This window comes from Lingula anatina, chromosome 9 (genome assembly GCF_051362555.1).
Source record: "Lingula anatina isolate TDL-2025a chromosome 9, LinAna3.0, whole genome shotgun sequence".
Classification (NCBI taxonomy): domain Eukaryota; kingdom Metazoa; phylum Brachiopoda; class Lingulata; order Lingulida; family Lingulidae; genus Lingula; species Lingula anatina.
This window is the reverse complement of record NC_141775.1, coordinates 2,130,953-2,144,655: the sequence shown is the minus strand read 5'-3', so window position 1 is coordinate 2,144,655 and position 13,703 is coordinate 2,130,953. Positions and strand designations below refer to the sequence as shown.

General features: G+C 36.5%; 1 protein-coding gene across 8 annotated transcripts in view; it reads right to left on the bottom strand.

Annotated features, from left to right (window-relative positions):
• LOC106168130 (uncharacterized) overlaps positions 1-13,703 on the bottom strand; it is a 65,783-nt gene that overhangs the window by 27,607 nt on the left and 24,473 nt on the right. The window contains exon 1 of one of the 8 annotated variants that reach the window (XM_013547073.2): positions 5,660-6,571. The exons of 5 other annotated variants lie outside the window; for them this stretch is intronic. Coding sequence is in view for 1 of the 3 variants with exons in the window: in XM_013547072.3 (XP_013402526.2) it covers positions 2,899-2,910 (12 nt within the window). In the remaining 2 variants the exon portion in view is untranslated. Of the gene's footprint in view, positions 1-2,898; positions 3,459-3,483; positions 4,494-5,659; positions 6,572-13,703 lie in introns of those variants that run through there. 2 more of the 8 variants (XM_013547074.2, XM_013547072.3) reach the window with 2 other exon arrangements.

Below are 13,703 nucleotides of genomic sequence, written 5' to 3'. Positions count from 1 at the left end.
CACAATTTTTGTTGCTGGCCTCCTTTGAAGTGAAACGGTTTCCCCAACAAGAATTGTGGCTACTTGGTTATGTTACCATGGTTACACTGGTAGTAGCAGTAGCCGTGGTTTTTGTTACCATGGTTACACTGGTAGTAGCAGTAGCCGTGGGTTACACTCAAAGCGGGTTGATTGTTGGTTTGGACGGTTGATAAGTTGTTTTACAAGCAGTACATTTTGTCCACGGGAAACAGTTCCAAAATGACTTTAAAAATCACAAAAAAAAAAAAAAAAAAAAAAAAAAAATTTGGCAATCTAAATGTCACATTCAAAAGCTCCATACACCCCTCAGCAAACAGAAGCTTTGTTATTAAACTAACGTTTTTCCTTGTTGTTGTTGTGTTAAATAATAGCATGATCAGTTCACATTAAACATCAGTGTTTCAAAACAAACATTAGTATACATAAAACAAACATATGCTTAACAAATCCTTCCTTGGGTCTACACACACACACATCTACCTAAAATATCATGCACAGTGTTTATAATTATTTACAAATGCACATTTACTATCTAGAGTTTTACACGTGAAACATTTTACCAACCAAGAGGGGAAAAAAAAGAAAATGAAAAAAGATACACATGATATCTTACGCCTGTAACTCTAAAGAATGTCTTCACTAAGAACCACATGGCCTCAACAAAAGGAGCAGAAATAGTTTCACTGACAATATACTGCAGACAAATCATCTAACAGTTTCTAATTTAAAACTAAGAGCTAACCTTCCCAATTAGATGACAACAACAACAAAAAAAATGGTGTTGTCTAAAAACAACTATGATTACTTAAACACACAGAGCATCAAGCCGGGGGTCCCAGTAACCCTTTGGGGCTATTTGGCAAGCTGACCCTGCTGACACAATTCAGGAGTTAACCTTTCTGTGGCCATGAACAACGCAATGAAGTCCTAGGGCCAAGCTGTGGCCATCTTTGTAAACTGATCCACCATTTTGCTACAGTGCTTATCTCAGGTAACCTGGCCCATGAGAACGCAGACTTCACCCTGATCTTCTGCCAGCGAGCATCAGATGAAAATAATGACTCGGGGAGTCCATGGCAAAGATGGAAGCAGCACTTGAGAGAGATTTATACACATATTGGAAGTGAAAGGATCTGCTGAGCTAAAGGCACAATTTATGGAAGATTTATCTCCTCCTGACAGACTTAATATTTGACTAAAATGGATTGTTTCAATATAGGCCAAACAATTTTTCACAATCTTCACAAAAGAAAAAATAAAAGTTGAAAACAAACAGGCAACTTCCTTCTCCAAGAATACATCTGACAATTCTCTTTATCTCCTAGTTAAAATGCTGAAGCACATACCTGCCTCCATCTTTTTTCCCTTTTTTATATGAGACAGGGGAGGGGAAATTATGAGAGCTCTGACTCACCTTCTCTACTAACTTTTACATGACGAATTAATTTTCTGCTAAAAAATCACAACTGTAATAAGAGCCATAAGTCTTCACCTACTCCCTATAGATTTTATGTTACAACCAATGCGCCAATATTTTTCATTTCATAAAACACATGGCGCGGCTATATCCACTGCCTGTCAGGCAATCCATCATAAAGGCCTAAGTCATTAGTGGAAGTGTAGCTTGCCCTCAGAGCACCTGAACCAAAAGTTCATTTTTTTTTCACTCTTAAACTACCAGACATAATTTTATATCAAGAACCTAAAAACTACAACCCCGAGTACTTGAGCTTATGGTTCATATTTCATCCTACTAAGATGGATTTTTTATCAATTGCCTGAAATATTTACTATCCATCATTCCTCCTGGCAAAAAATTATCACAATGACCATAACTTTGAGTTTATTTGCTAAATATTTTTTTCCTAAGCACAAATATTCACAAAAAAACCTATATACTTTTTCTACAATTAAAAGAAAATACAAGAGTGCAGAAGAAATGGGTTTAGCTCTTACTAGCAGTTAGCAAATCTGTAAGAACACTTACAAAAAAGTGAGAAGGTTAGAAAGGTTTGCCATTAAAAAAGATCCTGGACTAGAGAGCAAAGAAAGGGCATCTCTATTACCCACCCGATATGTCCAACAGACAATTCCACTGAATAATAACTCTTCTCAGATATCCTGTATCAATATTATGAATTAGCACACTGTCAAGGAAAAAGAAACTTTATACCTCAAAATTCCCTACTACCTCACCATAGAATATGGAGGCTTTTTTTTCTTGAAGATTATTTAACTATACACTTTAAACTGCATCAAAGATATAAAAAACAAGCAGCTTCATATGGCATATATCTTGTTAACTCACATTAGGTAAAACAAGACAGCAGGCACTAAAATAATTTTAAAAAAGGATTCACAGAGCACTACTTGCCTATACCTTCTAGTTCAATCTCGACACATAATCTGCCTAAATTCAAGACCATATTATTTTATCCACCACAGTTAGTTTTTTCTCCAACTTAATTCAGCCCCTCTTGCTACAGAAAACAAAGACAGTCTTTAGTCCCTAGTCTCCCCTGCTCTAGCTGGCTAACTGATTCAGGTCAGGTCACACCATACTAGCCTTACCAAAAAATTCTCTACTTGTGAACCTGCTTAAAAAGCTTAACAATGCTAACCTGAATTTAACATCTTCTTACCTTGGGGGAGGATAAGGCAAAAGTCTTACATTACCTTAAAATAATAGAGAATTTAAAAAACTTGTCCACTTTGTGCAGTCTTGTTAAATCAACGGTTCCCTTGACTCAAATCCACTGTGGTACTTCAGCTCTTAAATAGTACCATGTTGACTTTAAAAAAAAACCTTTTCCTTTCTAAAATAAAAGCAGTTATCCATTTTTTCAACCTCATCATCCAGCTGTAGCTAACACTCACGGTTCTAGTCATAGTGTGTTAATCCCTCCTTAAAAAAATCCCTTAACAACACAGCTAACAGCCAGCCCGGCAACTCCCTGTGTTAAGGACTGACTGCTGCCATTGGGTCACTTTCTACCCAGATTCCTGTCTTTCATGCCGTCTCCACGTGAGCAGGACCAAGGACCAGGTATTGCTAGCGTGGCGACGACCAGAGACGTCCCATGCCAGTAGGTCAATCCATCGAGTACTTCACACATACATACAGAGACACACTCTCTCTCAAGGTGTACAAGGCGACTACTAAGCTAAAGCACACAGAGCAGTTAGTTTAAGTAGGCTGGGCCGCCAGCTAGGGCAGCACTAGAGCACTAGTAGCTACAGCATATACACACTCCACACAACACACTTATAAAGGATGACTCAACCCTGCATTCCGATTATGATCACTTTTTGGGTGGGTGTTCTAAAATACATACATACCGGATGATAATAATGGTGATGAACCTGATGATGATGATGAAAAACAGCCCTGAGAGGTGTACCTTATTGTGCGCCAGTGAAACAGGCCAGAACCGGGTTACAAATTACAATTATCATTCATACTTATGGCTTTGTCAGCGTGGCCCCAATGTCTTTGTGCTACTAGGTGTCTCTTTTTCAGGATGCTGGGGGCGTGCATGATTATTTTTGGTAAGGTGACCTGAGAGAGCAGTCAGCCATAGCAAGGAGGCGGCGGCGGCGGCTCTTGTTGCTATTTGAATGCAGTGGCCTGGTTCACACTGTAGGGTGTGGCTCCAAACCATGGCCGGGCCGGCTGAGACCAGGGCCTGCCACATGGGGTCACTTCCTTCCCTGTGGGCGTGGTAGGGTGTGTACAGGAGCAATTGCTCTTTCTCCTGGTCCTTTCTGCTCACACTTTAGTGCATTAGTAACTGCACTTCACTGTCTTCTTCTAAAGCAAAATTAGTCCTAAAAATCAGGCACGTTTTGTCAACAGAGTGAGCCCTTGGGGAGCGTAAAAAAAGCCCTACGCCCTCCACAATGTGGACAGAAGCAACAACTGAGCATCTGCCAGAGGGACTCTCGTGTAGCTGCACCTCTCCTCCTCTCAACTCAAAGTGCCACGTTAGCCCAGCACAGCACCAGGTTACTCCTCCACCCTCACACTGCCTCTTCATGCTTGATGGTAGCCATTGAGAAATGATGGACAAACCGTCCAATCCCGAAGGGTTTTACATCTAGATCTCCATTACCATAGCTCAATAAAATTGATAAATGTCCACAGTCTTTTTTTTTTCTCCTAATCCTTTGGGAAGCCATAATGGTGTGCCATAACTTAGTTGTAAATGGTGCGCGAGCTGCACTCGCACCGTGGCCCCTTTCACATGCAGATTACCAAAAAGGAAGAGTTCGCCACAGGGAAAATATGGCTGCCAATGTCCGACTTCAACATGCCAAGCAGCACAATGGAAATTCTACTCAACCTAATTCTCCTGATACATGCATTTCAATTATTAAATTGTGCATTAATATGAATGCACATATATATAGGGGCTCTGTATTCTCTGAACTTTTAGATAATTATATTAGATATTAGATATGCTTGCCTATAGACAGGAAAGCATTAAATATAAATTTTAAAAAACACTACATATTTTTAGAAACTAATCATAACCATAAATATTCAATAGAATTACAGTTATGTACTAGTACCAAAATGGTGTCATTTTCCATAGTACTTTATGGATGCAAGTCATTAATGATTATTTTTGAATATCTGCACTCCCATATAGTCAGATAAGAGCACTAACTCTCATAACAAAATGAATGATTATTACATTAAAAAAAAATTTAAAGAGGATGAAGATAGCACAACTCAAGGTTGTTTGGGCTCCTGGTAGCATAATAATAATAATAATATGTAAAATTTTAGCAAAATGCTTTCAGTTTAACAAAAGAAGATATACAGCAATTTCACTATTTTTTACAAACTTTAATTAAGGGAGATAAACAGCATATTTCACAACTTTTTCACAAACTTCATCAACAATGACCAGAATATTGTAGAGCATATACACATTTTTATCTACTCAGCACAAATCCAGAAATGTTTCTCTAAAAGCTATCATGCAAACATACCTCACTTGGCATAAGAATTAAGGACTTTAAAAAATCAGTTCTGAATCAAATTTTCCTGTTTTTATTTAAATTAGGTGAGAAATTAGCTATTTGTTCGAAGCAAAACATGCGTATCTATACCCTGACCCCATGTGGCAGTGACACCAACTGCAATGTAACTGTAAAGGAAATGATATCTAAATATTCTCCCCATAAATAATCCTCCGCACCTGTTTAATTCATACTTCGCAGTGATGTGAAGAGACCAAACCACTTTCTCTGCTTGCGTTAAATGTGAGGGAGTGATCCAAGGTGTTAAGATGAGAAATGATGATGATGCACATAAAATGGCACCTATGTCACAGGCAATGTCATACAGATTTAAGTGTCAACTGACTGCTGCCATCAGACTGAAGCGAACTTTTAGATTTTCCTTGCACATTTTAAGGTAATATTTTTAAAAAAGCAACATACAAACATTCCTTTTTTTTATTTTTTATTTTTGAGAAGTGTGCCGAAATTAGATATAATTCTTCTCAGAATTATAAAAATAAATGTCACTCAATGTGCTGTGTATCATTTTTTTCCATTTTCAAGACCAAGGACAAGTATTTCAGATAGTATCTTCAGTTGAAAGTAAATGCCACCTACATAACATTACCTTCTATCTCCTGTAGCTGAAAATCTACCCTTTCTATCTTCTTAAATAAAAGGTATACACTTCAAAAAAACATCATCTTCATATATCATTACAACTTTCCTCAACATAATTCAGTCATGCATCACAAAAATCCTCTTTCATATCCTATTTCAAGTTTAACTCTCACATCTACCACAAATTACCCAAGGTGACTCAAACTTTCCACTTTTCTTTACAAGACTATTTATAGAATGGCAGGTAAGCTAAGAAATATCCTCCTACAGTTAAAAAATATTTGTACAGTGACAAACCCTAGCTGCTAGGAAATTGGAAACGGGCCTATTCATCATTTACAACTGAGGCAACAAATTGTAGGAAAAAATTTGCATCTTTTGGAAGGCCCAAGGCCATTTCAGAGAAAACCCAATTTTATCAGATTATGCATTCTGATTTTCTTTGTTTTCTTGACAACTATTTTTTTTGTTAACAACATAAACATAAGATGTAAACATATTTTTTTTTATGCTGTGAAAGTTTTTATGTTGGCTACCCTGCCCCAAACTACAACACATAAAAATCATCATTTCCTTAAAACAAAATGTTTTCCTTATTGCCACTGGTGACCCTGACCCACAATGACCTTGACTGACCCAGACTGACCTTGACTGACCCCACTTGGCCTCCACATTTCCTTAGAGTTCTAAAGTAAGGAAGCTAAGGTTACAAACAGGTGATATATCTGAATGTATACAGACATAATATCTGGCAAATGGTAAATCAAACACCCTTTAAAAAGTACCCTTTTTTCTTGACTTTTTTCTTCTTTGTCCTTCTCAACTTGGATCTAGTTTTCTCTTTATGCCATTTCCATGAAAATAATTTATGAAATATATCCACATCATCAAGTAGAGGGTCACCCCCTGCCCTCTCTCTCTCTCTCTCTCTCTCTCTCTCTCTCTCTCTCTCTCTCCCTCTCTCTCTCAGTTATATAGAAGAATTCTCCTTGTCTGTTTTATCCATACTTGTTCCTGTTCTGCAATCAGGGTGCCATCACAAATATAGCCAGCTTTGATCTCTTTCCTAATGTACATACCAGGCAAACCAGGTCACTTTCTGCCTTCATTTCTGGCTGTTTGGCAACTATACTATTCATCCCCCGAGTAAAAGTACTTCCAGAATCAAGTAGACATATGTGTTATATTCTTTGTCAAACATAAAAAAAAAATATATATACATATATATATACCTGCTCTCTTTTGACTGATTTTCCATAAATTGCTTTTGAATTGTTAATAAAAAGTGCCAAACATTACGTGACAGCAGTGTTCAAACCATGCAACACTCTGAAATTTGCATTAACTGTACGCTTTCTGCACAAAAGGCCCCTATTTTATCTAAACAGTCCTTCTCATATAAAGTCAAGCTCATATAAAGGCAATGAAACTTTGAATCATGTGCATCTTTAAAGAATCTCTGTCTGTTTTTCTGGTTTAAGACTAGCAACAGTGTGTCTTTTTTTTTTTTTTATTTAACTGTGATTTTTACAAAGAAACTTTTTTGTAATGTCCAATAAAAATTCTTATATATAATGTAATGTAAGAAAAAAATCAATGAAAAAAAAAACACTTTACAGAGATGAATGAACCCCATGGTTATTCAAGAACATGAACCAGGCATCCAAAATTCTCTTTGATTTTTTTTTTTTACTGTTAGCATATATACCCTCTAACTTCAGTCATATTAGCTAGCTGAGACAGGTGCGTTATTCGAGGAATGCGAGGTAAATCTTGATTATATACATATATATGACACTTACCAGGCAAGACACGTAGCATACAGGTGAGCCAGCATAAGACGGAGCTCACTTTGAACAGAACATCTCAAGTTTCCTATACTTTGTAACTGAGATTTCTCACATCAAATAACACATTCAGATCTCTTTTATTGTTTGATTTTGATCGGCACACATAAAAACGATATTAATTATTTATCTATCTGTTATTTCTGATTATTATAAAAAGAACATTTTTATCAGAATAACGATTCCTGTGAGAAGATGGTCTGGTTCAAATAACATCAAATTTCCATCAACAAATTTGTGTATTTTTTAACTAATCACTCTATCATTATTGTTGCTTTCAGAAAGCAGTATCCAAAAGGCAGTTACTGAATCAGGTACAGTACCACAGAGGCACAGTTACAGTATTTTTTTTTCTTTTTAACAGAATCTGACATTTTTTTTAACTGCCAAGCCAAGTATCATCTTTTTATTCTGATTCAATTTTATCTATATTTTTATCTTAAAACTTATATTCATTTTCGATCAGGCATGTGTGTGTGTTCAATGAGAGAGAGAGAGGAGAGAGAGAGAGAGAGAGAGAGAGAGGTCATCTTAGAACAGGTGATACACAATCTTCCTTCAAATGTTGAATATTTCAGAAAGGCAGCACACATTACGCCACACACATAATCCCAACATTGGTGTTTCCTCGACCATCCACCAAACCATTGAAAGGGATCATCTTGATTTTCCTGTGTTCAGTCGTAATGAATAGAGTGGTCAGCAGCACCAAGACACTCCACAGTGACACCAGCCAAAACACCATGATGATGATAAACTGCCTTTTTTCAGTGACAGGAAATGCAAAATATGACGGTTAATGTATAAATGTAGATGTGTATGCATCATACTGGTTTTCAATTAATTTTGAATTTATCATCTGGGCATATGCCGCTGACACCTTGCAGTTACTACTTGGTTTTTCCCAGTTTAAAGATATCAAACAAGTCAAAATGTTGATTTTCCAAATAATATGACTTCATCATTTATTTGATAAAATTTAAAAAAAAGCATTTTGGAAAAAGAATTCTATGTACAGAATCAAAACCATACACCAGCTATCAACTGAATAATTAAAATGGATACAGTCATACTTGTATCTCAAGAAATCTAGCTTAATAAGATCTAACTGATAACCCATTCTTTATCAATGAAAGGATAAGTGAAGGCAACCAAATGTATGTGTAGAGGCAAGAAGAGCATCTCCAAACAGAATCTGAGATCAAAGTTCTGCTGTGTGACACACAGCTCCAAGGGGAGCGAACACATCTCAGATGTCCCACGATAACTTTTTAAATGCACTTTTCATAAAAATAATCACAAGTTTGTCCTGTAAAAAATATATATACTGTATAAAATTCAAATCACTATAAATAAACCACTGACAAACCCTACTGCCAAGTATTTAGAACAAAACTCATTTATATATAAAAAAAGCTGCATGTACAATAAATCAGTCAGGTGAGACTGACTGTTAACGGGGCCCTTCCTCCGCGATATCCTGTTCCTAACTTAACAGCGGCACCAACGCTTGTGGTACGCCACAAATCAGGATGTAGGTAGATGTTGACCATAGACTGCATTGAGATAATACCTCCAACCGCTGAAACCTACACCCACCTCGGCCCCCGCCACTGTGTGATACCATTAATATGGAGAAGTATGGACAGTAATCAGATGTTTTTCTTTATGTACATCTTTAAAAGGAACAGTTTAAGAGATGCCACCAGATGACCGAATAGTATACCAAATGTGTGATGTAAAATTCTCTTCAGAAATGGAGTTTTTCACTTGCTATACACTTTAAAAAGATGCCACTTTTTAACCATCACCTGATATATTTTCTGTTTTTTTTTTTTTTTTTTTTTTTTTTTTCAATTTCAAGTGTTAAGAGTGGGCAGAGATAAATGACAGCCAAATATGTGAAAAAAAAAAAAAGCATCCTAAACAAGTTTCGTTTTTTTTTTTCCCATCTTCATCTCTCCCCTTCAGCAAAACAAGTGCCCTGGCACGCCATGTTTCACCCTCGCCTATTTTCTGAAAATAATATACATATAATCTGCCGTCATACATTAGCGCGCTCTCATAAATCCCTGTCATAAGTGATGAAAAATGTATGGAGCTGCGGATACCGTGTCCTCTATAAATCATCCCGGGCCCCAGACTCCAGATCACAAAGGACTCTGTGCACACAGAGATACAATTCTCCACAACCAACTAAACACTAATTTCATAAGTGGTTTGGTAGTTTGCTGAAAGAACGTCACAATTATACCAGATATCGCTTCTGGCACTGTTATTCGAGGTTTGTAACATGAGTTACGAGCTAAAGTCAAGCTGAGAAATTTTGTGGCCCATCTTTTCTTCAAAATGTATGGTTACCACCTTGAAAAAAGAGACTCCCAAAATTTCACTTTTTAGTGAAACAAACTTCCCCTACCTGTCAACTCATATAGAAATATACTGATATTTGAAATAGTGAAATATCAGTATTTCCAATGCAGCTTTTAAAAGTATTTTTTCACAAAGCCATAAATCATTAAAATAGAACATTTTGAATCAAGTTCAAACTCTCACTCCAAAGTGCACCAACTCTTACCACAAAAAGGACAAAAAAATATATATAGGAAACTGAACAGACTGTAGAGTTCTCACAGAAAAGTCAGGCAGACCATTAAGGGATCCTTTTTGAAGTTGGGCTAAGGGGCCTACACATCTTGGCATGTGCCTCAACCAGCAGGTGCTGCAGAATATAGAAAGCCGTAAATCCCCATGGTACTTGCTGTACACAAATCTTTTTCGGTCACTCTCTTCTACTATGATCTCACATAAATCTACGACAAACCCTCGGCAGCCGTCTGACTAAATAAGGGCGCAGGGCCTCTCTTGAGTGCAGAACTGTTTTGTAAGGAAACTGATTGGCTGTGGCATCTGGACGGCGGATTCAAGATGGCCGTTGAATTACTACAGAAACAGACAAGACATTTATTATGGGTTAATTTATTGCCATTGCTGGTTCTATCTTTGGAAGCATTCGAGCATGAATGATGGCTGACTACATTACTATGATTATCCCTTTACAATTGGACTCCTGTTAACCGCTGACACCAGTACAAGCTTAACGATGTCTGGTATCATCCATTAACATATGCCAAACCTTCTATCTATCATAAAAAATGTATTTCAGACATGGTATTTTAATTGTCATATTATACTATGTAATTGACCAAGTTGCAAAAATCTACCATCATTTAAATTCAGACTGAATGAGAGAAAAAAGGTCACTATGCAAAGTGAAAGGTTCAATCTTTGCCACAAAATACCAGTGTCATTGGGCAAGTACTTCACCTTTATTTGCTATACTGAGCAAATAATTGATAATACCGCTGTCATGATGGCGAGTTATCAGCCTCAAAAAAAAAAAAAAAAAAAAAAAAAAAAAAAACATTCCACTAGTTCCTAATACCCCCAAAATTTTTTATTTAAAAAAAATGAAAAAAGAAAAGAAAATGAAAATGTGTGGTGCTAATAAAAATAATTATTTCTTCCAGAAGAGACTCAAAATCTGATATTAAGAATATCTAATATGGGAAGAATTTCCACCAAGATGAACATACGTGTGAACTGAGGAGGACTGACAGACACAGCCCCTGATCTCCATCAAACTGCTTCCCTAAACTTCCTGTGCGGACAATGAACAAGGAGAAATGTGGAAGGATGAAAACTTTCAACTTTTAAACCAGGCACGTGTCCCATCAGTGAGCTTCATATTTTCTTCTCTCTATTTCTATAATGCCCTTAAAATATCTTTTTATATTGCAATGTTCTATTCAAAGTGTCAAATATTATGAAAGGTGAATAAAAATGTTCCCATTCATAATTATGCAAATTTTATTACATTCCATTTCTCCATTTATTACCTTTTTGAAGCCTACACCTTCCTTTTATTACAATCTGGATGAGATCACTGAAGTATTTCAATTTAACTGTAGACAGCTTAGATAGGCTATACCCATACGTGTTTGAAATGTATGCAGTTTCGTGTTTCCAGCTTCATTCAAAATATTCAGAAACCAGTATAAATCAAATTCTCAGACGGCTAGTAAGTCTCAGCTTTTGACTAGTCATGGGAAAAATAATCTGCATGAACAGTTAACGCCTTACTCTTTGCAAAAGGCACAAAGGATTGTTTAACTTCTAAAAAACAAATTTTGAACAATTAGGAAAAAAGTTGTTTACATTTATAGATCTATAAAAGTATTCATCAATAAAAAAAGAATTTTTTTTCAAAAACGTATCCAATATATTTCTAAGACACCAACGCCCAACACCTGATATAATTTGTGCTTCAGACAAGTTGTGGGGGTGAAAAAAAAAAAAAACCTCTGAATTCTTGCTCTATGGTCCGCATTCCTGTCCCCGCCCAGCTTTTTGTTTGCCCGCCCCCACAATCAGGTTTGTAGTCAGGGTGTGTCCTAATAGGGGGCAGCACCTGATATGAGGCTTGTCTTGCATCATGACATTTCCACTGTACACTCATCAGGGCCAGTATTATTTATTTCTGATGTTTTTTTACAGTTGTAAATAAAACCATCTTTGCAGCATACTCTGCGCTGGAAAATAATTTGCACTGCTTGCATAGATATAAAGTTTATAAACTGTATACCCAATCTTCTCTGAAATGAATACCAATACTACTATTCACCGTACCATACGTATCCAGTATCATTATGGATATCAGACAGAAAAATGAGATATGAAATCAAGGACCCAACACTTCTGATCCGTAGTGGTGGTGCAAAAAATTGGCCTAAAGGTTTACTACGTATATTTCAAAATGTCCCTATGCCAATTTTTCTTTGTTAATAACATGTCCTGCAAAGTTATTTTAAACCTTTCCCAGCACACCCCCTAAAGATGATAAAACCCTTCACATTTAAGTACCTACCAAATGTATACAGAAAGATATGGTGGTCTAAAAGTTTAGCCAGGCATTTAAAACCAAATTATTTAATGAGTGATGGTAAGGCATCGAATGCAAGTAGTCGGACAGACTGTGACATTATTAGGGAGTGAAAAAATGCCTTTTGTCTTGACATCAAAATGATTTTGCACAAATATCTCACATAGGATTCCTTCAAACAAAGGGTTATCTATATTTCTTGCAAAGTCATGAAATAACGCAAAAAAAGAGATCCTGGTATGAAAGTTCAATCCATCAAAAAAAGCATGTTATTCATTCAAACATTATTATAATACAATGTGGACATTATTCAGGATATCTAAAATATTACTGGTGGGTTGCCCATATAACAAGGAGTTAGGTCAGACAGGGATGGTTAATATTCACAAACAAGGGTTGCCAGGTGTGACTGTGGGGCGTGCCTTCTAAAAACGGGATGGGACGACAGGAATTGATTTGACAGTTGATCAGTTCCACCGCATATATATGAAACACATGACACGCCTCTAATGTCATTTCTTCATTTAAAAGTGGTTACTTCAAATTTCAAACGTCTAATTTTTTAAGTCGCTCAGAACCACACCCAAAGGTGGGGATAGGGGTGCAGGGGTGGGGTGAAGAATTAGCGATGCTTGGAAATCGTTTGAAAATTCCTGTTTGGAGCACCTATTACGAAGTTCCTCTATTGCTCAGAAGTCAGTTCCCATTATGAAGTTCTTCTATTCAACCTTTACTAACTTAAATTAATGAGTGCAACAAGACTAATTAATTTTTCTTTTTCTTTGGTAATTGTAAATAAAAATCTGTTTCAGAAAATATCACACATGAATTGTGAAAAAACACACACATGCACTCAATAAAAACAGTATCGTAAATACTTGACTGTGGAGTTCACCAGGTCCATGTCCTGTGATGAAAAAGTTCAGGGAAAGTCAGTGAACTGTAAGAACTTCGCCTGCCTCAGAATACAGCAATGCCTAATGCTGAGGAATTGAAATAATCCAGTCATACGAGATGCTGTTACAGCGGATGTCAATAAAAAAATTGATCCGGACTTAGCAAAAAACAATCAGATATATATGAATAGTGACTTATTTGAAGGCATATATTTCCCTGGGACCTCTTATAAGTGAGGCTTTTTACTTTACAAATAAAAAGAAGAAAACATACTGGAAAAATGTTGTAACTCATCTAGTGTTCTTCACTGTCAAAATGAAGCACTTGTCGTTGTTCAGAATTACACATAACAAACATTTTCAGAA